The 25,844-nt window shown below is 41.9% G+C and overlaps 1 protein-coding gene across 1 annotated transcript in view; it reads left to right on the top strand.

Moving 5' to 3' along the window:
• Window positions 1–898: 898 nt before the first annotated feature.
• The window catches only part of SHTN1 (shootin 1), a 101,970-nt gene continuing 77,024 nt past the window's right edge, over window positions 899–25,844 (top strand). The window contains exons 1-2 of the mRNA XM_065923404.1: window positions 899–1,128; window positions 18,069–18,121. Coding sequence (XP_065779476.1) covers window positions 1,071–1,128; window positions 18,069–18,121 — 111 coding nt within the window. The 5' untranslated portion in view covers window positions 899–1,070. The remainder of the gene's footprint in view (window positions 1,129–18,068; window positions 18,122–25,844) is intronic.

The raw sequence follows: 25,844 nt of genomic DNA, 5'->3' as shown, positions 1-25,844 counted from the left end.
GCAGAAGGTAGTCAGACGTCACCAGCCTCTGCTTTCAGGCAGCCGTGTGACCTTAGGCATTCGGACTGCAGTGGCCTCTGCCCTGAAGAGATCTTTCCACCACAGACCACATAATTTTCAGGGCCTGGCGATCCGTGGGCTGCAGGGTTCAGTTGTGAGCGTTTCTCAGACCGAGTGCAGCTGGAGGAAGCTAGCCCAGGAGCCAGGAGCAGTTAACTAATTTACCACGCCCTCCCTGGCTCACTGTGTACCTTACCCGTCTGGTCTGTTTCAATATCTGTACGCTCTGCAAGGTCCCAAACGTACAACACAGCCTGCCCCTGGGGGAAGCGGGGCGGGGGGCCCTAGGTCCGTCCACGCGGAGCCCCCGCCCCCAGGGTCCACTATGCAAGAACTGGCTAAGAATCTGGGTGCTTATTAGCTCATTACGTCTCGCTCTCTACATTATCGGCAGCTCGTGGGGAGAGGCCTTTGACAGCGTTCAAAGTGGGCTTCTCATAGACGCTGCAGACCCAGGGCAGGCTTCCTTCAGAACACGCTCCTGGCCCGGGGTGGGGGTGGGGGTCCAAAAGGAGGGTGGAGGCGGACAAGGGGGATGCAGGCGGAGACGGGGGTGCAGGAACCAGTCAGCGCCACCTCAACGCAGGGCCCGCGCACGCCCTCCCACCCGCGCATCCTGCGGCGCCGGCCTGGGCTGCGGAGGAAGCCGAGTGTCGGCGGCCGCCGCGGGCTAGCAGGGTGGACAGTCCCGTGGTCACCGAGAGTGCCTCCGGCGTCCCCACCCCTCCCCGCTGCCCCCGGGGCTGCCGGCTTGTCTCCGCCCCCCTCCCCGCCTCTCCGCCCGCCGGCAGGTAAAGCCGCCGAGGCCGTGGAGTAGGTGCGCTGGGATGATCTCACCCGCGCGCCCCGCGCCTGCAGGAGGAGGAGGAGGAGGAGCGGGAGCAAATCCAACTTCCGGGTAGCGAAGCCGCCCGCCAGCGGCATCTTGCTTTTTTCTTCCCCCTCTACACCCCCGCTGCACCCCCTCTCCTCTCCCTCCTTTCCTTTTATTCCCGGCCCCACCTGCCAAAATGAACAGCTCGGAAGAAGAGAAGCAGCTGCAGCTCATCTCCAGCCTGAAGGAGCAAGGTAGGCGGGCGCGTAGCCGCCAGGTGCGGGCGGCCGCGGCCCGTGGGCGGGGACGGCTCCGGGGCGCCGGGTGTGGAGCGGGTGGGAGCCGGGTGGGAGCCGGGCGGGAGGGGGCTCAGCCGCCACCGTCACCCCGGGGAGAGGCGTGCGCCGCGCCCCGCGCGCTTGGGCGAGCCCCGGGACAGAGGGTTAACGTGCCTGCGCCCCGGAGGGTCGCGCCGGGCCGTGCGGGAAGCGCTTCCCCGTTGGTGGCTTTAGCTGGAGATGGGGGTTTAGGGGAAGGGACGGGGGTTCGGCGCGGACACGGTCCCACGGTCCCCCCCGTGCCACGCGGGAGAGGCGAGTGGGGCTGGGTGTCGTGGAGAGGGCGCGGTGTGGGCAGCCCCGCTGGCCTGGCGCCCCGGCCCCGGCCCCACCCTTGCACATTGGCGCTGGGAGGCCTGCCGCGCGGTTTGACAGCCTTTCTCCAGCTTTTCATTCTGGCTTGGCCTAGTTCCTCTTTCCTTCCCCAGCTGGGATTTGCAGGCCACGGTGTGCTTTATCGCTTCCCATTTCTAGCAGTGGATTCGCCGGTGAGGCGGCACCCTGATGGTGTAGGGCTTCTTGATTTAGGACTTGGCTCTGGTTCGCAGAAAAGCCAGGCCTTGTAACCTGCATTTCTACACTGCCGGGTAACTAGATGCAGAACTATTTTAATATCCTAGTAAGTAACAGTTTTAGTCAGTCATTTTCATTGCTTCACCACACCTCTGAACAAAGCCAAATTAAGATCGCATGTGAACCGAACACCTTTTCAACTTATAATGATTATGTCCCTGACCAAAGGTGGCCTGAGAATACAGGTCAAGAAAGAGAGGAACCATACAAATTTAGGAAGTAAAAATGTGTGGGAATATACTTTTTTTTTCTAAATAACTTGCTGACACGACCAGGTTGTGGAAGGGGCCCTGCTTTGTGGTGAATCCTGGTATTTAGTCCCAGCTTTTTCACTTCTCTTGACTCAACTCACCAACTCTGTGAACTTGGGAGAGCCACTTCTCTTTTATGGATCTTATGGTTAACCAAGCCTTACTTGACTACAGGCAAGAGCTAAACCAGATGATGTCACGAGATCTGTCCAATGCTAAGACCTGTTGCTTCCTGAGACCACAAACAAGCTGTTCATAGGGTAAATGGATCCCTCTTGGGTCCACATTCCTGAAAACAAATCTCATCATGACTATTTAGTAACTGGGTGACCTTGGGGAAATTATTTCAGTTCAGTCGCTCAGTCATGTCCGACTCTGTGACCCCATGGACTGCAGCACGCCAGGCTTCCCTGTCCATTGCCAACTCCCAGCGCTTGCTCAAACTCATGTCCATCGAGTCGGTGATGCCATCCAACCATCTTATCTTCTGTCATCCCCTTCTCCTCCTGCCTTCAATCTTTCCCCACATCAGGATCCTTTTCACTGAGTCAGTTCTTCACATTAGTTGGCCAAAGTATTGGAGTTTCAGCATCAGTCCTTCCAATGAATATTCAGGACTGATTTCCTTTAGGATTGACTGGTTTGATCTCCTTGCAGTCCAAGGGACTCTCAAGAGTCTTTTCCAACACCACAGTTCAAGAGCATCAATTCTTCAGTGCTCAGCATTCTTTATAGTCCAAGTCTCACATCCATACATGACTACTGAAAAAGCCACAGCTTTGACTAGATGGACCTTTGTTGGCAAAGTGATGTCTCTGCTTTTTAATATGCTGTCTAGGTTGGTCATAGCTTTTCTTCCAAGGAGCAAGTGTCTTCTAATTTCATGGTGGCAGTCACCATGTGCAGTGATTTTGGAACCCAAGAAAATAAAGTCTGTCACTGTTATCATTGTTTCCATTGCAAAAGTTATTTAACCTCTCCACAACACATTTCTCTGTGGTATCCAGCATCTGAAAAGTGCTGGATACATGTTAATGGCTTTTGCCTTCCTAGTACCTTCAGCTCCCATCCTTGATTAGTCTAGTGGGTGGGCACAATGCCTTCATCTGGAATTTCTCAAGTGTTTTAGTGAGGGGCTGGATTTTATTAGTATTTTATTGCTAATAATACCAACCCCCACCAACATAAGGGGTTCTTTGTAGCTCAGTGATAAAGAATCCACCTGCAATGTAGGAGATGCAGGAGACGTGGGTTTGATTTCTGGGTCGAGAAGATCCCCCAGAGGAGGAAGTTGCAACCCCTTCCAGTGTTCTGGCCTGGGAAATCCCATGGACAGAGGAGCCTGGCATGCTACAGTCCATAGAGTCGTAAAGAGTCGGACATGATTGAGCAACTGAACACGCACATGCACCACCAACATACTTGTCTCAACTCATTTTCTAGACTGTTGAAACTTTTATTAACAATGGTATCTGTCAGTGGATATCAGATCTTTTGTTGAAAGGTCAGTTTTCAAATAATGTTAAAATTTAAAATTTCACTTCTTTTTATTCTATATATAATTTCAAGAGTAATTTAACAATACACATAATCCACAAGTTATTTATATTTGATTTTGGGACACGTCTCTATCTCTGTGTTGGATTTGAGAGCTGAGGAAAAGGAATGATTCTTAAGTTTCTGGTTCTTTTTCCAATTATATTGGGAAATCTGTGCATTGTATTTTTAGAGGATATATTTCTTCAATTAAGGCACGTCAGAGAGGGTAGAACAGCTGGACTTTGAAATTTGTGTTTCTTAAAGAGTACACTTTTTTTTTTTTTTAAAGGATATTGAGTCCGGTTACACAGATATTGGGATTTCTTTTACAGCCCACAGTATAATTTTTATACGTTTCAAAATGGGGGTGTTTATTTGTCAGTGGACAAAGAGTTGGGCATGAACTGAGTGACTTAACATCACCCCACCATAGATTTCGATAGCAATTGACTTGTTTCAAGAGTGTTTTGTTGCTGTTGAACCTACAGAACTAACTTGGGAAGCTAGGGATTTGAGGTGGAAAAACAGGCATCTAGGTGTTTGGACTGTTACCAATATTGTGATCAGTTTTGTAAGCTGATGTATGTGATTTATTTTTGAAAGTAAACAGTACTTTTTACTGCCTGTTGACATTTTGAATAATTCCACTACCTCTCGTTAGTGTGAACAAGAACCATTATTGATTAAAAGCTTTTTTTTTTTTAATGTTGAGTAATCATATTCATTTACTCCCTTGACAAATACCATGTACCTATCACATGTGAGGCCCATGTACTAGGCACTGGGAGAGAAGATTGTGAACCAGACAGACAAGTTTAATGTCTAGTAGACAGTCATTAATCAAATAATCATATAGATCAGTTTGTACAATTAAAAGTTTGTTGTTCTAGGATAGATTTTTAGACCTGTTTTGTTGGCTTAGAGGGCATATACATATAAAGTTTTGCTAGACATTGCAGAAATGCCCCCTTGCCCACCTCAGATGACTGTACCAGTTCACATTCCCCTTAGCAGTGTCCATTTTCCAACGTGTTGGTCAACACCGACCAATGTAGTCTTTGTTGACATCTTGACAGTTTGCTCAATTTTTGCCTAGCTGATGAACAAAAATGGTAAACCTTTAAAAATGTGTTTGACCTGGTTATTAGTGAGGTTTGAAATCTTTTTTTACATGTTTATTGACCATTTAGGTTTCATCGTATCATTCCTTCCCTTGTGTTTTAAGTCTGAAATTTGCACCCATTCTTCAGGAGGGTGTTCAGAAAGAAAGTTCTAATCCACTGTGAATGGCAGAGCTGACAGCAGCCTTCCCTAATGTGAAGCCTTTAGTGGTGTGGTGAATAAGGTTGCTTTTGACAAAAGTTGTGAAATGTAATGACGGAGTCTGTCATAATACGAACAATCTCTAATTTATACTTACCATTCCCTAAGCTCTATGTCTTATAAATCACACCCTCTTCTGAATTACTTCAAAACATTGTATGTTCTCTTCTAGTGAATGGTATAATTAGCTATATTATGTCTTTCTAGAAAGTTATATTATGTCCCTTTAAAAAAAATTAGCCAGTGTGCGATTGCTTATGTTCAAGCAGATGTTGAGGTAATGAGGTAATTCTCCTTTTGTCTTTTGGGGGACTTTATTTATTTATTTTTTGGACTGATTGACATCTTTAATGCACTGAGAAATGGCAACTTGGGATACTATTTCCAATGCATATTTCCTAGCTTACTAAAGTGGACATTTTTCTTACAAAACATGTTACAATTTGCTCCCCTTCCAGAATTCTGCTGGGAAATGATAGACTTAGCTCAGCATTTGTTTAAGGTACATGATTTTCTTTGTATTTCATTCAGCCCACATACACTGAATATTCATAGCCAGGCACTGTGCTAGGCATCAGAGATGCAAAAAACCTTGTCTGTGCTCATCAAGTTCCTAGTCTAGAGATGGTGGCTTCATTTGGGTCATGTATTTAAAATCCTCTGGCCAAGGAAGAGCAGGGCATCTTGATTGGCAGCCTCCACAAAGACCAAAGGTTTGGAATAGTCCAAAATAGAATGATGTGCCACTACCAGAAGAGGGACGTGCAGGCTGGGCAGACACAAACAGCAGATGTCCACTAAACTGTCACCATCATAATGCCATATCATTTGGATCTTGTGGAGGAATTTTGTAGAGAATGACTGCCACTTAGTAAAACTGATGTTCTGACATAAGACCACCACCAACAAATAAATAAAAATTATGGGCTAGTCTTGGACTAACGCTTTTAAATGGCAAGATAACTGGTTTTAAGGCAGGATAACCTTTCACCTTGAGAGCTGGTATCATTTTCTCCAAAATTATTGAACCAGCGCTCAAAGTTCAGATGGAAATTTAGTCAAGCTTATTCTTAAGGCTGAGATAGTAATTAAAAGAGGCTTCTTCCAGTGTTCCTTTGGCTTCTAGGTTAGAAAGTAGCTAGAGCATTATTTTGACAAAAGGGACTGAAGCTGTTGTCTTCAGTCCCCACGATTACCATATTAGTGTGCAAAACTGAAGCATTATCAATCTCAGATCCATACAAAGTCAGTCCCTAGAAAGCTGTTTGGGACTAACTGGTTGCCTTGGTGTCAAGTGCAAACTTGACTTTATACCACTATTTACTAAGTGTGGTCCAGGGGCCACCTGTGTCTGAAATAGCCAGGGAATATACATACTTACTGAGTTGTCTGTGAAAAGGCTGGTAAATTTATTTTTCTTCATCTGGTTACATTTTTATAAGATTTATTTTTAACCTTTTTGCTTTTACAACAAAGTATAGATTGAGGAAAGTCCACAAATTAGAAATGAGCATCTCAGTGAATTACTTTTAAAAAGCAAATATGTTTCTAACAACACTTAAATCAGAACATTTCCAGAAGCCCCTCATAACCCCTCCAAATACCTTCAGCTTCCTCTAACCAAAGATATTCAATACCACCAAACATAAGTTTTGCAAGTTTCCGAAATTTACAGAAGTGGAAGCATACAGTATGTATTGCTTGCTTCTGTCTTCTTTTACTCATTATATGTATGATGTTTATTAATATTGTTGCATATGGTTGTAGTTCATTTGTTTGCTTTGTGCTCAGTTGCTCAGTCATGTCTGACTCTTAGTGACCCCATGGACTGTAGCCCACCAGGCTCCTCTGTCTATGAGATTTCCCAGGCAAGAATACTGGAGTGGGCTGCCATTTCTTCCTCCAGTGGATCTTCCCAACCCAGGGATTGAGCCACGTCACCCATGTCCTGTGCATTGACAGGCAGATTCTTTACCATTTGAGCCACCTGGGAAGCCTGTGAACCGGCTCCACAAAATGGAAAAGGCAAGGAGATGGATTTTCCCCTCGAGCTTCTAGAAGGAGCGTAGCTCTGCTGACACGTGGATTTTAGCTCAGTGAAACCTATTTTGCACTTCTGGTCTCCAGAACCCTAAGATAGATTGCTCATCCACTGTATGAATAAGCCAAAAAAAAATTTTAAGCTAATATACTAGAGATCAGGGGTCAACAGACTTTTTCTATAAATGACAGAGATAAATATTTTAGGCTTTGTGGGCCATATGATTTTTTGTAAATCAGAGTATATATTGAAAAGGCATTTTCCTAAAGTTTTTGAGCCACTGCTGAAGAGACCTCAGTTGGGTTACTTGTCTTGATATGGACATTCCGCATGGCCTGAGGAACTAGATGGTCTAGTCAGAATTTCACTGTTCAGTTCAGTTCAGTTGTTCAGTCATGTCCAACTCTTTGCGACCCCATGGACTGCAGCACACCAGGCTTCCCTGTCTATCACTAACTCCCAGAGATTATGCAGACTCATGTCCATCGAGTCAGTGATGCCATCCAACCATCTCATCCTCTGTTGTCCCCTTCTCCTCCTGCCTTCAGTCTTTCCCAGCATCAGAGTCTTTTCTAATGAGTTAGTTCTTTGTATCAGCTGGCAAAAGTATTGGAGTTTTAGCTTTAGCATCAGTCCTTTCAATGAATATTCAAGACTGATCTTGAGTCTTCTCCAATACCACAGTTCAAAAGCATCATTTCTTCATCACTCAGTTTTCTTTATGGTCCAACTCTCACATCCATACGTGACTCCTGGAAAAACCAAAGCTTTGACTTGACGGACCTTTATTGGCAAAGTAATGTCTTTGCTTTTTCATATACTGTCTAGGTTGATCATAGCTTTTCTTCCAAGGAAAAGCATCTTTTGACTTCATGACTGCAGTCACCATCTGTGGTCATTTGGAGCCCAAGAAAATAAAGTCCGTCACTGTTTCCGTTGTTTCCCCATCTATTTGACATGAAGTGATGGGACCAGATGCCATGATCTTCATTTTTTAAATGTTGAGTTTTAAACCAGCTTTTTCACTCTTCTCTTTCACTTTCATCAAGAGGCTCTTTAGTTCCTCTTTGCTTTCTGCCATTACGGGGGTGTCATCTGCATATTTGAGGTTATTGATATTTCTCCTAGCAATCTTAATTCCAGCTTGTGCTTTATCCAGTCTGGCATTTCGCGTGATGTAGTCTGCATATAAGTTAAATAAGCAGAGTGACAATATACAGCCTTGACGTACTCCTTTCCCAGTTTGGAACCAAGCCATTGTTCCATGTCTGGTTCTGACTTTTTTCCATGTCTGGTTCTGCTTTTTGACCTGCATAAAGATTTCTCAGGAGATAGTTAAGGTGGTCTGGTATTCCCATCTTAACTCTGTAATTAGGTAGATCAGTCTTACCTTTTCGTTGTTGTTGTTAGATGTAAGAGTAAACATATGCTTATAGAAGAAAAAAGCATATGGACTGAAAAGTACAATTACCTACTCCTTATAACTCATTGTTTCCCAGTCTTTATTATATTCTCCAAAGGAGTCTTTTTTTTGTGTGTGTGTGTGGGAGTGGGGATTTCCAAGTGGCACAGGGGTTAAGAATCCACCTTGTGCAGGAGACGCAAGAGACACAGGTTCTATCCCTGGTTCAGGAAGATCCCCTGGAGGAGGAAATGGCAGTCCACTCCAGTATTCTTGCCTGAGAAATCCCATGAACAGAGGAGCCTGGTGGGCTGCAGCCCAGGGGCTCACAGAGTTGAACATGACTAAGCATGCATTCAGGATCGTATGTATGTACCTCTAATAAGAGTTGATGAAAATGGCGCTTCACCTGTAATCCTTTCCTAAGAACTTGTAGTCCAAGTTGATTGAGGACAACATCTCACGTTAAGGAACGTCCTACAAAATATCTGATCACTGGTCCTCAAAACAGTCAGAATTATCGAAAACAAGGAAAGTCTGCGAAATTCGTCACAGCCTAGATTCTCAGTGGATATGAGTTTGAGCAGACTCTGGGAGAGGTCAGGGAAGCCTGGTGTGCTGCAGGCCATGAGATTGCAGAGCCGGACATGACGGAGCAACTGAACAACAGCAGGATGTGTCTAAGGAGACACGACAACTAGATATGGTGTGGCATCTGAGTGCTCCTGGGACAAAAGTGGAGCGCTAGATAACAGCTAAGGAAATAAGGTATGGACTTTAGTTCACAATAGTGTGTCAGTATTCGTCCATTAATTGAAAGAAAAGTAACACAATAATGTAAGATATTAATAATAGGAGAAACTGAGTGTAAGGTTTATGGGAGCTCTACTATGTAGGCAGTTTTGCTACGGATCTAAAGTTTATAAAATCAAAATTTATTAAAAACAGTAATGCTCACATCCTTGTACACATATAGCTGTAAGTGCAGCTGTAGGAAGAATTCTCAGGAGTGGAACTGTTAAATCCCCAAAGTCTGTGTATTTTAAACTTTGTTGTGCTGTAGATTTTATTCAGAGCTGTTAAGACAGCCAAGCTTCGCTTTAAAACGTGGAAGGAACACTGCTTTTGGTTTTCTCTGCTTCTCATGCTGGCTAAGCATTTTATTTCATTTATTTTTTTAAATTGAAATATCTAAGTATTGTAAACATTAAAACATGAGTTTTGAAATTTTTGTATGATACAGTGGACAGTAATACATTAGGATCCTTTCAGTTACTTGATTCTATCTCAGATCCTGTATGGTGTAATTCAGGGTATAATTCTGAGACTGATACACACACATACATACACACACACACATATATGTATATGTACTTGTTTTTTTACGTAAGACTTTGGGGAGCAGTTTTAGATTATAGAAAAATGGAACAGAAAGTACAGAGAATTCCCGCATAATCCCTTATCTCCCCCCACTTTTTTCTATCATTATCATTTTATATTAGTGTAGTACAGATTGTTGTACTACAGAACTGTACTGCAGTTCTTAGAATCGATGAGCCGGTATTGATGCATTATTATTAACTAAGGTCCATAGTTTGCATTAGGGTTTATTTTTTTATGTTGCACATTCTGCGGATTTAGACAAATGTATGACATGTACCCATCATAACATTTATCAAATAGAATAATTTCACTGCTCCAAAAACTTCCTCTGTTCTACCTGTTCATTCCTCTTACGTCACCCTGGAAATCCTGGCAGCCACCCATCTTTTTGCTGGCTCCGTCAGTTTTGCTTTTTCCGTCCTGTTATTTATTTGAAATTGTAGAGAATGTAGCATTTTCCGATTGGCTTCTTCCACTTAGCAATGTGCCTGTAGGCTTCCTAAGTGTCTTTTGTGCTTGAGAGCGCATTTATTTCTCTTTATCACTGAATAATACCCCATTGTATGGGTGTACCATTGTCAGTTTCTCCATTCACTTGTTGATGAGCATGATGTTTGCTTCTGAGTTCTGGCAGTTATGAATAAAGCGGCTGTAAACATTCATGTGGTGGTGAGGTAGGGGGAAGGGAAGAGTCCTGGTATAGGGTCTCCGTGTTTCTTCGGTGAGTTATGCCCCAGGCTTCGACTTTCATAAGTGCTTCTAGTTTTAGTTTTCCCTGTTGGTGAGACAAGACTACAAAGGGTTGGAAGTGGTTATTACAGTCTCTTCAATCTGTTAGGCTCTGATAAAAGAATTTCCCTTGAGGGAAGGCCTTGTTAAGAAGAGCAGAAGGCTCTGGGCGTATTTCATTATGGATACTTTTCCTGTCCCCTGCCAAAACCAGTAGGGAATTTTTCTCAGTATTCACTGTGAGGTCCCGGTAGCATACCTGGAGGTAGAACTCACAGAAGTGTCAGGGCTTCCTAACACTGGCCCTCACCTGGAGTTTTTAACTTTCAAACTTGTTGCAACTGAACCTCTAGCAGTTTGTCAGTTACAGTTTGATTTTTCTTCCCCTGGCTTGGCCCAGGAGGGGATTTTGTACCTTGGCTGCCTCTCCACTAGGCTGTGACCTCTGTATCTCCCTGAGTGTATCTCTGATTTTTAGAGTAGCAGTTTGCCCCGTGTCTTCGGTTCTCTCATGGATCTAAGAAGAGTTGTTGATTTTGTTTATTCAGCTTTTTTGGTTGTTGTTGTGAGAACCACAGTGTCAGCTTACAAGCTCCTTAAATGCCAGACCAGAAACCAGGCTAATAAATGTATTTTAAAGTTACCTAGTTTCCTTCCTTTTTGGTGGTTAACTTGAAGTCCTTAATATAGTTTATTGAGATTACTTCTTAAGCACCATTAAATCCTGAGCGCTGTACTGCGTGTTCTGTCAGGTAAAGATTGACTTTCAGGTTTGCTGTGACTTCTTTTTAGACATGAAATGTCTCACCTTTGCTTTTGATTAGGTTTTCTAGCAGTGTTTTCCCTGGCTCTTCTAATGCTTTCGTTGACAACTGAGGTATAAATGACTTCTCTTTCTATTCTGTCTTTAAGAGCAGGACCTATTGGGATGTGTGGAGAAGGGAATAATGTCCTAATTGAACATTATCTCTTATGACTCATGTCCTTATACCCCATTAGTGAGAGATGTTTCAAGGCTCTGTGGGTTTCAGAGATGCAGACTCAACAGATGAGAGTATATATTAGATGATCTCATGAGGCAGTGTTTTTTTTTTTTTCCTTTTGGTTATATTTGATGGCTTTTTAAAGCTTCATTTTTCTAAAGTATCTTGTTGTAACATATGATGCAAGAGGCCCTTTTAGTTTGGGGAGGAAAGTATGTGCTCTTGCACAAGTTGTTCATGTAAAGACCTAGGTCCGTTCATCCTTCTTCCTGAATTTAGCACACATTTATCAAATGCCTGATAGCTCAGGTGGTAGAGAATCTGCCTGCAGTGCAGGAGACCCTGGTTCGATTCCTGGGTGGGGAAGCTGCTGGAGAAGGGATAGGCTACCCACTCCAGTATTCTTGGGCTTCCCCTGTGGCTCAGCTGGTGAAGAATCCGCCCGCAGTGCTGGAGACCTGGGTTTGATCCCTGGGTTGGGAAGATCCCCTGGAGAAGGAGAAGGCTACCCCCTCTAGTATTCTGACCTGGAGAATTACAGGGACTGTATAGTCCATGGGGTCACAAAGAGTCAGATACAACTGAGTGACTTTCACTCACTCACTTGTCAAGTGCCTGCTATATGTCAGGCATTGTGCTAGAAGAGGGCACAATGGATGGATAAAAACACAGTCTTCACCCGAGAGGGTTATTTCTTGTCTAGTGCTTGGGCTTCCCTGGTGGCTCAGATGGTAAAGAATCCACCTGCAATGGGGGAGACCGGGTTCGATCCCTGGGTCGGGAAGATCCCCTGGAGAAGGAAATGGCAATCCACTCCAGTATTCTTGCCTGGAGAATCCCCATGGACAGGAGCCTGGCGGGCACAGCCCATGGGGTCACCAAGAGTCAGACGTGACTGTGCAGCTAAGCACAGCGCACATCACACACAGTAACGCTCAGAAATGGTTTTTGCACGGCTGACTTTGTGAATCAGTAAACTGGTTTCTGCTTCCACCATTTCTTACTGTGGGGGTTGACTTTTTATGCATTTGTATCTTCACATTTAAAAAGCGGATGTTAATATTTGGCTTAATTTCTCTACATCATAGATTTATGTGAACCAGCCATTCATTCAATATAGGTATGGACTCTGGCTTGGTATTCAGCTGAGTGTGAGGTTTATAGCAGTGAATTGAGTGGGAGAAAAGGCAAGAAAACAGACCTATTTTCAGACAACTTATTGATGTTGCATGTGGATGCTCCAGTAGAGAGATGTGAACAGTATACACTGGTGAAAGTGAAAGTGTTACTCACTCAGCTGTGTCTGACTCTGTGCGACCCCATGAACGATAGCCTGCCAGGTTCCTTTGTTCATGGGATTCTCCTAGGCAAGAACACTGGAGTGGATTGCTATGCCCTTCTCCAGGGGATCTTTCCAATCTAGGGATTGAACCTGGGTCTCTTGCATTGCAAGCAGATTCTTTACCATCTGAGCCACCTGGGAAGTCACTATAAATGCTGATTTTTGCCCATGGTATATGGGGAGAGTTTCTTAGAAGAAATGACAGTTGAATTGCACTGAAAAGGAGGATGTAGGGAAGATGGGGAAGGGAAGACCTTGTAGACAGAGGGGAAAATATTTGTAAAGACAATAGCACATGAAAGGTCTTAGAGGGTTTAGGGAAGTGTTGGAGGTTTGGGGGTGATTGAGTGAGTTGTGGTCTCTGAATGGAGAGAGGAGAGGAAAGTGGGGGTCCCAGATGTGAAGCTAACATCTTTGGTAGCTTTTAAACAAGAGAATGAAATAACCAGATTGCTTTGTTATAATGCTAACTATTTTGTAAAGAATGAACTTGGTATATATGGAGGCTAGAGGAGTTGTTGTTCCGTCGCTAAGTCATGTCTGACTCATTGTGACCCCATGGTCTGCAGCACACCAGGCTCCCCTATCCTTTGCTGTCTTCTGGAGTTTGCTCAAGCTCATGTTCATTGAGTTGGTGATGCCATCCAGCCATCTCATCCTCTGTCACCTCCTTCTCCTGCCTTCAATCTTTCCCAGCCGCAGGGTCCTTCCCAGTGCATAGGCTCTTCGCATCAGGTGGCCAAAATATTGGAGCTTCAGCATCAGTTCTTCAATGAATATTCAGGGTTGATTTCCTTTAGGATTGACTGGGTTGATCTCCTTGCTGTCAAAGGGACTCTCAAGAGTCTTCTCCAGCATCACAGTTTGAAAGAGGCACTGGCTACAGAGGATAGGGCAGATTGGAAAGACATTTTGAGATCTGAGCAGTTCGAAGATCCTTTGGTGGTGAGGGGGAGGTGGGGAATCAAGGGTGGTGCTGTGATACTAGCTTAAGAACTAGGTAGATGATGGTCATGCATACAGGAAGTAGGGTGTTTGGGCAAAATTTAATTGATGAGTTCCCTTTCTAACATGTTGAGTTTGAGGTGCTTGTAAGGTATTTGGGCAGAGATGTCCAGAAATACTGTCCAGTAGAACTTCGAGCTGTGATGGAAGTGTTCTGTGTTCACTGTCCACAGTGGTAGCCACTAGCCACGTGTAGCTCTTGAGCAGCTGGAGAGCTGCATTTTAAGTTTTATTTCATTTTGGTTAACTTAAATGTAAGTAGCCACACGTGGCCAGTGGCTACCAGATTTGACAGTGCAGGTCTTTCATAATGGTTGGAAATACTGATCTGGAGCTAAGGCTGGGATGGGGTGGTTAGGTTTCCTGGGACTGAGAGGGGCACTGGACTCTCAAATGCTAAAATTGGAAAAGGTCCAGGCAAACTGATTGTCGTTCATCCTAGCCAGAGGTGTTAGTGGCCTGTAATTATGACTTTAGTTGTCATGTTTCTCAAACAACTAAGTCTCCTCAGCTGCTTCCTGGAATGGCTATGGCATGGTCTGCAGTTTGGAAAGAAAATTCCCTTTCTTGGCATTAGGGGGTTAGAAAATAGAAAACCAGCATGATTCTTGAAACACGTGCTTTGCCTGATATTCTCCTTGTTTTCTCCACGTCTTCCTTTTTCTTCCATTCCATTCTCCTATGTAGTGAGTCTGTTCTTTGGCTGCACATTAAAATCACCTGGGGTGCTTACTTCTTATAAAAAAAATATGGCTGTTCAAGGTCCACCTAGTTAAATCAGAATCTTGGGTTGGGGGTAGGTGGAGAGGGCATTAGGCAGCTGTAGGATTTAAAAGCTCCTCAGGTGATTCTATCATGCAGCCAGGATTGAAAAGTACAGCTTCAGACATGCCCACACTTCTTTGGCACCTTCTGTTTTCTTACTGCACAAACTACAATTGATCTTTAGCACCCCTCCCCTGCTCCTTTTATTTGGGGAGGGTAATAGTACTTAGCATTTCAGAAATGTTGCCATCTTTCAGGTCACGTATGACAGAAGTTAGCCTGAGACTGAAGGGTGTTAGGGAGCATCCTAACCTCTTGTCATACACGTACCTTGTGTAAGGATTGACATACCTTGATGTAACAGTAACAGGTTTAACAAAAACTCAGGATCTTTGATCTTACTTGTGACAAATGGGGTCCTTTAGTTAAGGCATGCATGTGAATGCTCAGCTGTGGCACGTGGGATCTCCTTCCCTGAGCAGGGATCGAACCTGGACCTCCTGCCTTGGGAGCATGGAGTCTTAGCCACTAGACCTCCAGGGAAGTCGCAACAGTTGAACATTTACTATGCCCAAGTGTCCTTGTATTTTACATATTAGTCCACCTACTCTTAGTAACAATACTATGACAGATGTACAGTTGTTATTCCTATATGCCAGATGAAGAATCTGAGACTCAGAGAAAAACCGATTTGCCCAACGCCCGTGGATAAGTGAAGTGCTTGGATTGCACTTTTAAATTACTGTGCCATGTGACTTTATAGTGAAATATACTTTAAGGGATGACGTCTTCCCAAGCTGCAGGTATCTTTCCCGTGAAAGAGCTGGTCAAAATAATTTCTTCTTTTTTGCTGATTAATTCAACATTTGGAAGATTTCTGTCATCAAATCACTTGAGTTGTGCAATTCATGGTAAAAGTTTTTCAAGCTGTGAGCCAGGTGTGAAACGATAAGGCTTACTCTGTGATGCCTTGGCATTGCCAAAAAAGAAGTAGCTGAATAACGTAGGTCACTACAGTGTTTACAAGTTTTGCTTAAAATGGGGTTGCATATGTATCCACTATGATATATGTGTATATGACTATTGTTTAGGGCAGTGAGCTTGGTTTTTTAATTTCAAAGAAATAGAAATATATGAGTAAATGTTTCTATGTCCTATTCCCCAAGTGCCCCTTCCCACTACTAAATGGTTGAATTCTTCCCATACTTTTTCTACCCCTGGGCAGGTACCTGGTGTCATTTTTTTTTTTTAATTGTATTCAGTCATGTAAAACATATTTTCTGTGGTTTCCATTAAGATATGATAGGTGAAGGGTTCATAATTAATGCTTTTCATAAAGACCCAGTAATTGGAAGTCTGGACTCTATTGGCAGTGGAATGGAAGAACAGTATCAGTTTTTTTGAAAAGGCCTTTAAAGCCATTATCTAATGTTTTAAATAGGAAAAAAAATTTCTTAAGGCCAGTGTGAGATCATGGTTTTTTATTGCTTTTTTTTTTTTGTATATCTGTAATGTAGGTCATCAAGAATAGAGCAGTAAATCAATTTTGATTTTTCAACTTTATCTAAGAATACTTTTGAATGTCAAGTAAACTGAAGCAAAGTCTCTCACTAAAATATTTATTTTTTTTGAAACAATATTAGATGTAGTAATAAGATTTGGGACCATGACCATAGACTACCCAGTGATGTAAGTGCAAATGTCTTAGAATCTCTTAGTTCTTGTTTCTTTTTGTTAAAAAAGGAGGGACGGGACATTATTGAATTTTCAGACCCGAGGACAATTTAGTTCATACTCATTGTTTGGGTTTGTATGATGGCAGCTGATAAGGAGCTGGTGAGCTTCACTCTATGATTAATCAAATCTTTTCTGTTGAAACTATTTTTAAAAGGGGTATATCTTTACATGTATGCATTAAGCTATCTATGGGCTAATTTTCAAAGATTCTTTTTGGGTGTGGCTTTGATGAAAATTGTCTGTTAGTTCTTATTTAGATGAAATGTTGGTAAAACTTCTGGGCATTGATGGTGTAATCCCATAAATATTTGTTTATTTGAATTGGATTTTAAGATTTCAGTCCTGCCATCATGGTAACTACTCTTCAGACATGTACTTTACTATATGAATTGTTTTGGGGGTGTCTGCTCCAGTGGTTAGAATCATACACTCTAGCATTAATGACTGTATTATTTGGAATGTCCTTAAAACTACAGGTTTCAGATTTTTTAATTTCTGCCTTCAGGTTCTTCGTAGATTTAGAGAGCTCTGTCTTTTTCTTTTTTTTTTTTTAAGGAAAAGCTGAGCTTTTAAGTTAATTAATTTATTTATTTTTGGCTGTGCTGGATCTTCATCGCTGGGTGGGCTTTTTTCTAGTTGCAGGGAGCTGGGGCTATTCTCTGGTTGCCATGCATGGGCTTCTCATTGCAGTGGCTTCTCTTTGCAGAACACAGCTCTAGACACGTGGGCTTCAGTAGTTGCGGAGCCCGGGCTCTAGAGCACAGGCTCAGTAGTTGTGGCCCACGGGCTTAGTTGCTCCATGGCATGTGGGATCCTCCAGGACCAGGGATTGAACCTGTGTCTCCTGCATTGGCAGACGAATTCTTTACCACGGAGCCACCAGGAAGACCAAAACTGAGGTTTTGAAGATAAACACCAATTAAATTTTTTAAGTCAAAGTATAAAAATCCAAGCTTGCTTATTGCCTGGCTCTCTTGTACCAGTCAAAATGGTGCTGGTCTGGGAGTGGACTGCAGTTCTCCTGGGCCCACCTTAGACATTCTGCTCCATCATTAATCCTAGATCATTCTCTTTCTTCCCACCATAAACTCTGAACATCACATTCTCAACTGTGAGGATATCTAAAAATGGTGCTTTGGCTAAAAGTTGAATGCGGGGGTTCTGATCATTTTTTTGGCAGTAGAGGATTTTAAGTAGAAAACTGCTGCTTTCCCCACATAGTTGGGTATATTTGCAAACAACTCCCATATTCTTGCAACTTAGAGGAATGAATCTGGCTAGGATCTGGTCATAGCTTCGTGGTTGATGATCTTGCAGTGCCTGAAAATAATTGTTCTTAGCTGAATGCTCATAGCCTAAACTTTTGTCTGTGAGTAGAGCAGATATGTGACACTGAGTTTATTTTCTGGAGGTCAGTTTTCAAAAATACACCTCTGATTACAGTACCGCAGCCTGATCATGCTGGAAGGAACTTCAAGGAACACCCACCTGTCTCCTTTCACAATTGCTGAACATCAGAGATGAGAAGTGACTTGTCGTGGGCATTTATGGCTCATAAGTTTTCCTAGTGACCCAGGAGAACTGAAATTTGGCTCAGGGGACTCACATCCGCTCTGGTCTCTCTTTCTTCCTTTTTCTTTAAAGCAGGAGCCCATCTTCTGTAGCCTCTTCTCCACCCCACCCCCAATCTAGTAAATAGACAGTAAGGGTTAGTTGGGTTCCCAGGTTTTCCACAGTAAACTTTTGATAGCATTGTGACATTTCTTTCCTTTTTTTCTTTTAGCGATAGGTGAATATGAAGACCTTAGAGCAGAGAACCAGAAGACAAAGGAGAAGGTTTGTATTTTACCCGTTCTTTGCTCTCTTACATGTGTAAAAAGCCTAGACAGCATGGCGCATTGTTCTGCCACCAATTTCAGTTAAATGCGAATGAGAGTTGTCTTTTTAAAATTTCTTTTCTCCTGCATGTGTGGTTCAGGCTAATATCAACTCCAGGCTCCAGATGGTAAAGAATAGCAGGCATGCCACAGTGGGCGCTGCTCTGGGAGATTAACTACACAGCTAAATGTGCAGCAAGGCACCAGGCCAAGGAACTCAGGCCCCCAAGAAGTGTACTTTTTCCAGCAGTCAGATTTGGGATTCTAGTGATGGCATTGAACGCCTGAGACATTCACCTTTGGGGTTTAAGCATCTTAGATCTGGAGGGAACTCTTTGGAATTAGTCCATTGGCATTTAGCTCAAATGTCTCCATAAACTCTTTGTATGTTTGCTTCCTCTAAATATGTGAATAATATGTTGAAAATTGAAAAACACCCAATGTGAAGATGGTAGAGCCCAGTGAATATTTTCCTAGGCTCTGGCAGTTTTATTTTTTAATTGTTAAATAATTGAATTCTACTTACCTTTGTGTCTCTGAACATACCCATTTAAGATTCATGAGTTTTTTTTTTTTCTTTTTTTTTTTAGCATATGTCTTCTTTTCCCTATAAGTTTAGGGAAGGGACAAATAGGAGGGAAGGCTAAGTTTTAAGAAGTACAGGGACTAAGTAGAGAATAAAAAGGAGGAGAGAGAGAGAGAGAGCTGTTCATTATTTATTATATTATTGTTATTTAGATATAAATTAATTTTATTTTAGAAATTAAAAATTTCTATTTTTAGAAATTTGATAGACCAAATATTTCAAAGCATAACATCCGTGGTGGAAAATTAATGAAACAGGTTCTTTGTGGTTATTAAAGAAGGTGCTTATCATTGCCACAAATTATACAACCTTGTCTTGAAAATTTCAGAGTAAGAGATGTAATGAAAATTGGCAGAGAGCTAAATATTTTGAAGGGGTAAAATAATAAATTGTGGCATATTTGGGGGGTATTTATTGAGTTCTTAAGAATCGACTTTTAATATTAAGCTCTTAACATTCAACTTTTTAACTCATGTTAATTTGCCACCTATATAGATGTTAGTGTGTTAGTATTAATGGTAAATACTCTAGTTCAAAGCACATTATAATGGATTTTTAAATCATTATTTTTCACTCAGATTTCTTGCCCCTTTGCTCATTTTTAAATAAACCTTTGGTGTTCTATAAAATTTTAAGTATCTTCTCTTCCTTTTACTAGGCAGTGCAGGAAATGGTAGGTGGGTAATAAGAATATTTGTGATAGAAGATGGCTGGTACATGCATCTCATATGATAAGAAGGTCACAGAAGAAAGTTTGACAGGTTTTCTAGTTCTCAGTTATTAGACAACAAAACCACAAATGTCCCAAGTCTGCCAACAGGTGGGGAGTGTGTGCCTAGATCCTGGGTCCCTGATGCCCCATAATTTCAAAGCAAAGCTGACTGGTGATGCTTAAGCCAGATAGCTTGAGCCTCTTTCCTTAAGATACCCAACCATCTTCCAGCTCGGGGAGAAAGAGCCAAGATTTAGCAATTGAGTCTCCTCCATAGATGTTTCTGGTCCAAGAGTGAAAGAGCAAATCAAGTAGGAAGAGTTAATTCAGGAGAACTCTGATTTATGTAGAAAATAGGACTAGGGAAAACAAACATGCCTCCATATGACAGAGAAGGAAGGATTTAGGAGAACATGAATAACATAAGAGGAACAAGTATTTTTGTTTTTTTTCCTTATCCTTCTTTAATCCCTGCTTTTTTGTAGACCTAGCATTGCCCTAAAAATAGTAGACATTCTATAAACATCTGTTATTAGTGATGATGAAAGTTGTTTAACGGCGAGCCACTTTGTGCAGCAAGTTTTTAAGTGAACCGTCTATAATACAAGTGAATGGCAGGTAAAATGCATTTGGCAAAAGAAGGATTAAAAATTAACTTGGCCTTTTACCTGTTTACATGTTTCTCTACACAGAGTGTGTCCAGAAAGTTTTGTAACATCTCTACTGACCTGCTCCTGTACTCATTCTTTAAAAATAACTATTAACAGAAGTGGGAATAAAAGACATGAAAGCGATATGGAATGTTGTGTGATGGGGTAAAACAAAATAGGATGGTTTTAAGTTTACCACACTCTTGTTTATCTTGTGTTAAAAGACTAGCAGGCTTATTACTGCAGATTTTTCCCCGAAAGGGGGCTGTATGACAAAGGAGGGAAGCCTATAATAAAAGCCTTTTTATACAGCACAGAACGAGTAAAAGCAGCTTTAGTTCTGGAGGTGGTAAATGGAGAACACCATTTTCTCTGGCAAAGCACTTTCTCCTGCCTGGCTGTGTGAGCTTTGTGCAGTCCACATCAGCAGATATTCATGGCTATTCTTACTTCGTGACCCCGAACAAGTTCAGTTAAATTCATCCAGGATAGGAGTCTAAAGTAAGACTCCTTTTGCCGTAGTTAATTCAGTGTGGGCAAATTTTGCAGACATGGAAGGGACCAGAAAAATAAACAGCAAGTTTTTTCCTTCCACGTGTCCACGTTAAGTTTAACCGTCTGTGTTGTCTGGTCACAAACCTTATCAGTGGGAAGAGACAGTGGATATGATTCCTTTGGGTAGATCTTTTTATATCCTGTTTGGAATCTCCTCTGTTGAGACAAGTGGTAGGATGTGAATTTCTTCAGAACAGGCAGTTGCTGAAGAGACTGTTTTTTTAAGAAGCTACTGCAGGTCATGTGCATCCCCTTATCTTCCTTATCTGATGCTCCCAACAACCCTGTGCCAGCTTTGTTTCCCAGGAATAAGGACCTCAGGGCTGAGCATGGGCTTCCCTGGTGGCGTGGAAGGTAAAGAATCTGCCTGCAGTGTAGGAGACCTGGGTTCGGTCCCTGGGTTGGGAAGATCCCCTGGAGAAGAGAATGGCAACCCACTCTAGTATTCTTGCCTGGGAGGATCCTGTGGACAGAGGAGCCTGGTGGGCTACAGTCCATGGGGTAACAGAGAGTCAGACATGACTGAGCACGTAGCACTTTCACAACCTCCTTTTCAGGGCTTAACAGAGTCTAGATTCAGACGTCGGTATCCTGACTACAAATACTCATTTTGAAGCAGGTAAACTTAGGGGAGCTAATTGACTTTTCCCACAAAAGTCTTGGTTTTATTCTTTATTTTTTATTGTTAGCTCAGGGATTTTCCACCAGAAATGATCAGACTCAATAGTCCTTCTGTACCTTATATTGGTTTGTATTTAAAAACTGAAAGTTACATGTCAGATCAATCTTACATTAGAAAAACTCTCGTGTGTGTGTGTTTCTGTGTGCATCTGCACGTGTGTGCCCGCCTGTGCGTGCGTGTGTATAGATTCTGACACGGTGCAATCCAACGGTCAGAGTAGGAGATTTGGGATGGTGGGCCAATGTCTTAATGGGCTTTCCCTTTGCAGTTCTCCCTTTTTAAGAACAGTGTAACACGATCATCTTTTGGTTTTTATCAATTTTTTTGAGGATGGAATGAGGATCTGAGTTGATGAGGAAACCTTGTATTGAAAGGAAAACTTTTTGCTGAATGCCTTCTGAGCACAGGAATGTAAAGAAAAATGTGCAAATATCCGACTCTTAAGTATGAAACTACTCTAATGAGGGATACAGGCAAGTTAAAAAATGACTGTGATGAATTGTGCGAATCCATGAACGCTTAGAATTTGGGGGTAGGATGGGAAAAAGAACAGAGACAAGATGCCTACCCAATTCCAAGCGACAAACTTATTATCTCTTAATGCTTGACTTAAATATCACTTAAATATTTTTTTCAAAGTCTCTCACAAGCAAGATTGTTGCTTCTTTGTAATGAAACACCTGTATATTTCTTATGTACTTATCACATCTTATCAACCAAAATTCATTATCAAAATCTTATATAGGGCACAGGTAAGTTGTTTGGGTTGGATTAGTTTTTTTTTTTTTTTTTTTTAAGACATCATTATAGGTGTAAATGATGGAATGGTGGTTACTTTCCACTATTTTTTGCCTAAGTAGCATTATCAACAATATGTTAGAAACTGAAATCACATCACATTGATTTCAATAACCCTTCCAAATTATTTTGGGGGTAAAAGAAAAATAGAAGACTATATATTTTGAAGTCGACCAAATGAAGTTTCACCCTGCTTGTGAAGCTGTTATCATATTTAAATGTGTTAGTCATGCTTCTACAATTGAAGGGCATCCTTTATGACTCATTCAGGATCTTTGTCATAGTCCTTTGTGGTTTTTTCCTATATACGGAGGTGGGGGGGGGCAAAGCTTCTTTGAGCTTTTAATGGAATAGCTTTCACATTTCTCAGGGTGGTGGGGGTGTGTGTGGAGTGTGCATAAAAAGAAAGAAATCTGTAGAATAGAAGAATGTCTGCCTTTGAACAGTAAGTATTTATGTTTAATACTATGTTCTGAGATCGAGTTTTGAAATGAATAAATGTTTAAGTGGCTGATTAGAAGTCGTTTGGGTGAGCTACTGTAACCCTGCATCAGGCGGTTCTGTCAGCTTGCCAGGAACAATGAATGAAAAGGGAAAGAGACAGACACTTTCCAAGACTTAGGTTTCAAGAAGCAAGATAGATGATACTGTTTGCATCTTAGCTCCGTTGTCTATTGTTAAAATTTCTTCATCTTGTGTAAATTTCAGAGGTGAAGGTCCCAAAGTATTTTATTTTTAAGAAATCAATAAAGAAGCCACTCTACAGAGCAAGATATGCACCCATTATGCTAACTGTTCATGCATAATACATTCACATACATGCAGTTTCTTTAGAACAGAGGGGCAAGTGGTTGTGCCAGAGAAAAAGTAATTACTTAGCAGTTTGAAAGTGAAAATGAGTCTCTTATTAACAGCAATCTATCCAGAAACAAAGAGCAAGGATCTCTGTTCTGATGACATGTGTTTCCATCTAACACACAATACCTAGAATTTGGAGAATGCTGTAAGACAGCTTTAGGGGGCAGCTACTACTTTATTGCCTGTGAAAATTGGAGGGAAAGAACTTTGAATTGGAAGAAAGAACACCAGCAAAAGAGAAAGAGAGTGAAAAGAATTCCGTCCTAGTGGGAATGATTTAATTTACTATGTTCTTTAAAGATAAGCTCAGCTGAGTTCTAGCCAGACTTACAGAGGTAGAACAATAAAATTGTTGATTTATATTAAAAATGATGGTTTTTTGAACAGCATCACCAAAGATGCTAAAACAGGTAGATACGCACAATTCGAATGCTGTGCCTGTTTAAACTTTTAAATATTATAACTGGACAAAAAAGGAATGAAGTTTAAGAAAAATAAGTAAAAAATGGTGTAGGGATGAGACCTCTTCAGACTCAATGTTATAGCCTCTGCTGTGTGTTCTTGTACTGCAGTATTTCTCTCATTATAGCAAGTGTTATTATAAATTGCTCATTTCATTGTTGATCTTTCTTGGTTGATCATAACTTTTATGAGAGCACTTTGCCTGATATGTTTCTCACTGTATTTTTTTCCTGCTTAACTCAGTGCCTTTATGAATAATTTGTTCAGTACTTGGAGAAAGGAAATAAAGACTTTCAGTGATTACAGTAGATACCTGCTTAGAAGTCTAATTCAGTCAACCGTAAGGTAGTGAGTGGTCTTTGTCCAGATCGTCTGCTCTGTTGTCCTGTGTAGGCAGTGCATGTGTGCGCTTCTTGGGCTCCAAATTGGGGTTTCTATAGACTCACAACTCTTGGTTAAGTTTGTGCATCATGGAGATAAAAACGAATGTTTAAAAAAAAAAAATGAATGTTTATGTCAGTGGAAGTTAGATGCATTTCAGAACATCAGAGGTTTTCTTGCATAAAACATACACACAGCAAACTATAAAGCTATCTTAGTGTCTAAATCAGTTATCTATACTTCTGCCGAGCCCCAGTGAGCAGACATTTTAGTATAAACTGGAGTTGGATAATATGTGAGGCAGAAAGAACAGAGCTGCCCATTTTGGTGGAGGAGAAGGGAGCACGGTTCACCCTGGAAAGACTTTCCTCTGTAAGTCAGCCTGCCGGTGCTTTGAAATGCTGGTGTAGTTTCCGAAGCCAGGTATCTGCCTGGATGAGCCTCAGGAAGAGTTCTGGACAACAACCAGGGCTTCTAATATTAAAAGCTTTCAAAACCAGCAAGGCTAACCACCGGCCAATTCGCCACTTCACGAAGTGCCAGAATAGAGACTCTAGAATAGATGTAATGTTACCCAGCTTGCTTCAGCCAGCCAGCACTCATGCTGCTGGGTTCTACCCCAGCCTTGAGCTGCAGAGAATCGTTGAGCATCATAATTAAGTGATGTGGGCCCAAGAACATCTGTTGCTATTGCAGAGTCTTCACGAGCAATTCTCACACAAAAAGAAGCAGTTTCTGCAATTGGTGCAGCTGCGCAAGCAGGAGAGAGGACAGGGTGGGATGGGTGAGGGGCTTCTGTGGGACATAAAGAGGTAACATCCTTCCAGAATCTTTGCTCATTTCTTCCTGTTGGTGGAACGAGATAAAGATTACATGATATATTTCTGGGTTCACCTAAAATGATGAAATAAGTAGATGTTTGGATTTCTGCTTAGTAAACGGATGTATCCTCCATATTTTGCTCAGCTCTGGTTTGGAATAAATCAGTTGCTTTTGCAGCATGTGTAAATCTCTCCCCCCTCCCCACCCCCACAACCCCTTTCAGTATCCATAGCAGATGGTAAATTCTGTGGCTGCCAGTTCTATCATAATATGGTTGCAGAAAATAGAAAGCAACATGAAGACCTCTGATAGAACACAGCTGGTGTGTTGGGAGACCGCTTTGAAGCTGCTGATGATGGCTGTAGAGTTAGTGTGAAAATGTATAGGTGGACTGTAGAAACACATTACTTGAATGTAGGGATGAGACTGTGATTGCTAAGACCTGTAATTAACCAAAGCATGTCTTCCTGGGCCTTATGAGGGAAGAGCTTGGGCATGGGTGGGCAGATTGGCAGACTGGTGGGGAAGTGCAAAGCAAACAGGTGCCACATTCAGGAAAACGAGAGGAGCATTCCCGAGTCAACTGGCTAGCGCGCTCCTAAAGCGAGGTGTTACACTATCTGGTGGGGAAAGGATCTCATAAACTTAGTTGAGAATCCAGGAGTCCAGTGCTTGGAACTTGAAACACCAAAAGACAATGAATTTGGTTTACACATTAAGTTGGGACTAGACACTGTATTAGAATTACTTAATTTTTTTAGCAGAAGTTAAATTCCCACAAGAAAGCTTTAATGAAAGGATATTCCTTTTCCTTTAGAAAATGGTCCTGCATGATCTCTCTTATGGAGGGTCTGAGTCAGGATTTAAGTAAATAACTTTGCTAGTTTAGCACTGTGTACTCATTTTGTGTATGCTAGCCAGAATGGGTTTATCCAAATAGACGGAGGTTTTTAAAACTAAAACTTAAAAAGTTTCAGTTCTTGATAGACTAACAGACAAAACTGAACAATAGCTTAATTTTTTTAATTTTAAAAATATTTTAAAAGCATAGAAAAGGGCAGAGAATATTATGGCACATATACATGTCACAGAATTAGCTTACTTTTTGAAATTTAAAAGTAAAATTGAAGGTCCCCAGTGTCACCCAACCCTTGACCCTCCCTCTCCCTGGCTTTT

This window comes from Muntiacus reevesi, chromosome 2 (assembly GCF_963930625.1).
Source record: "Muntiacus reevesi chromosome 2, mMunRee1.1, whole genome shotgun sequence".
Lineage (NCBI taxonomy): Eukaryota > Metazoa > Chordata > Mammalia > Artiodactyla > Cervidae > Muntiacus > Muntiacus reevesi.
This window is presented reverse-complemented; position numbering and strand designations above follow the sequence as displayed.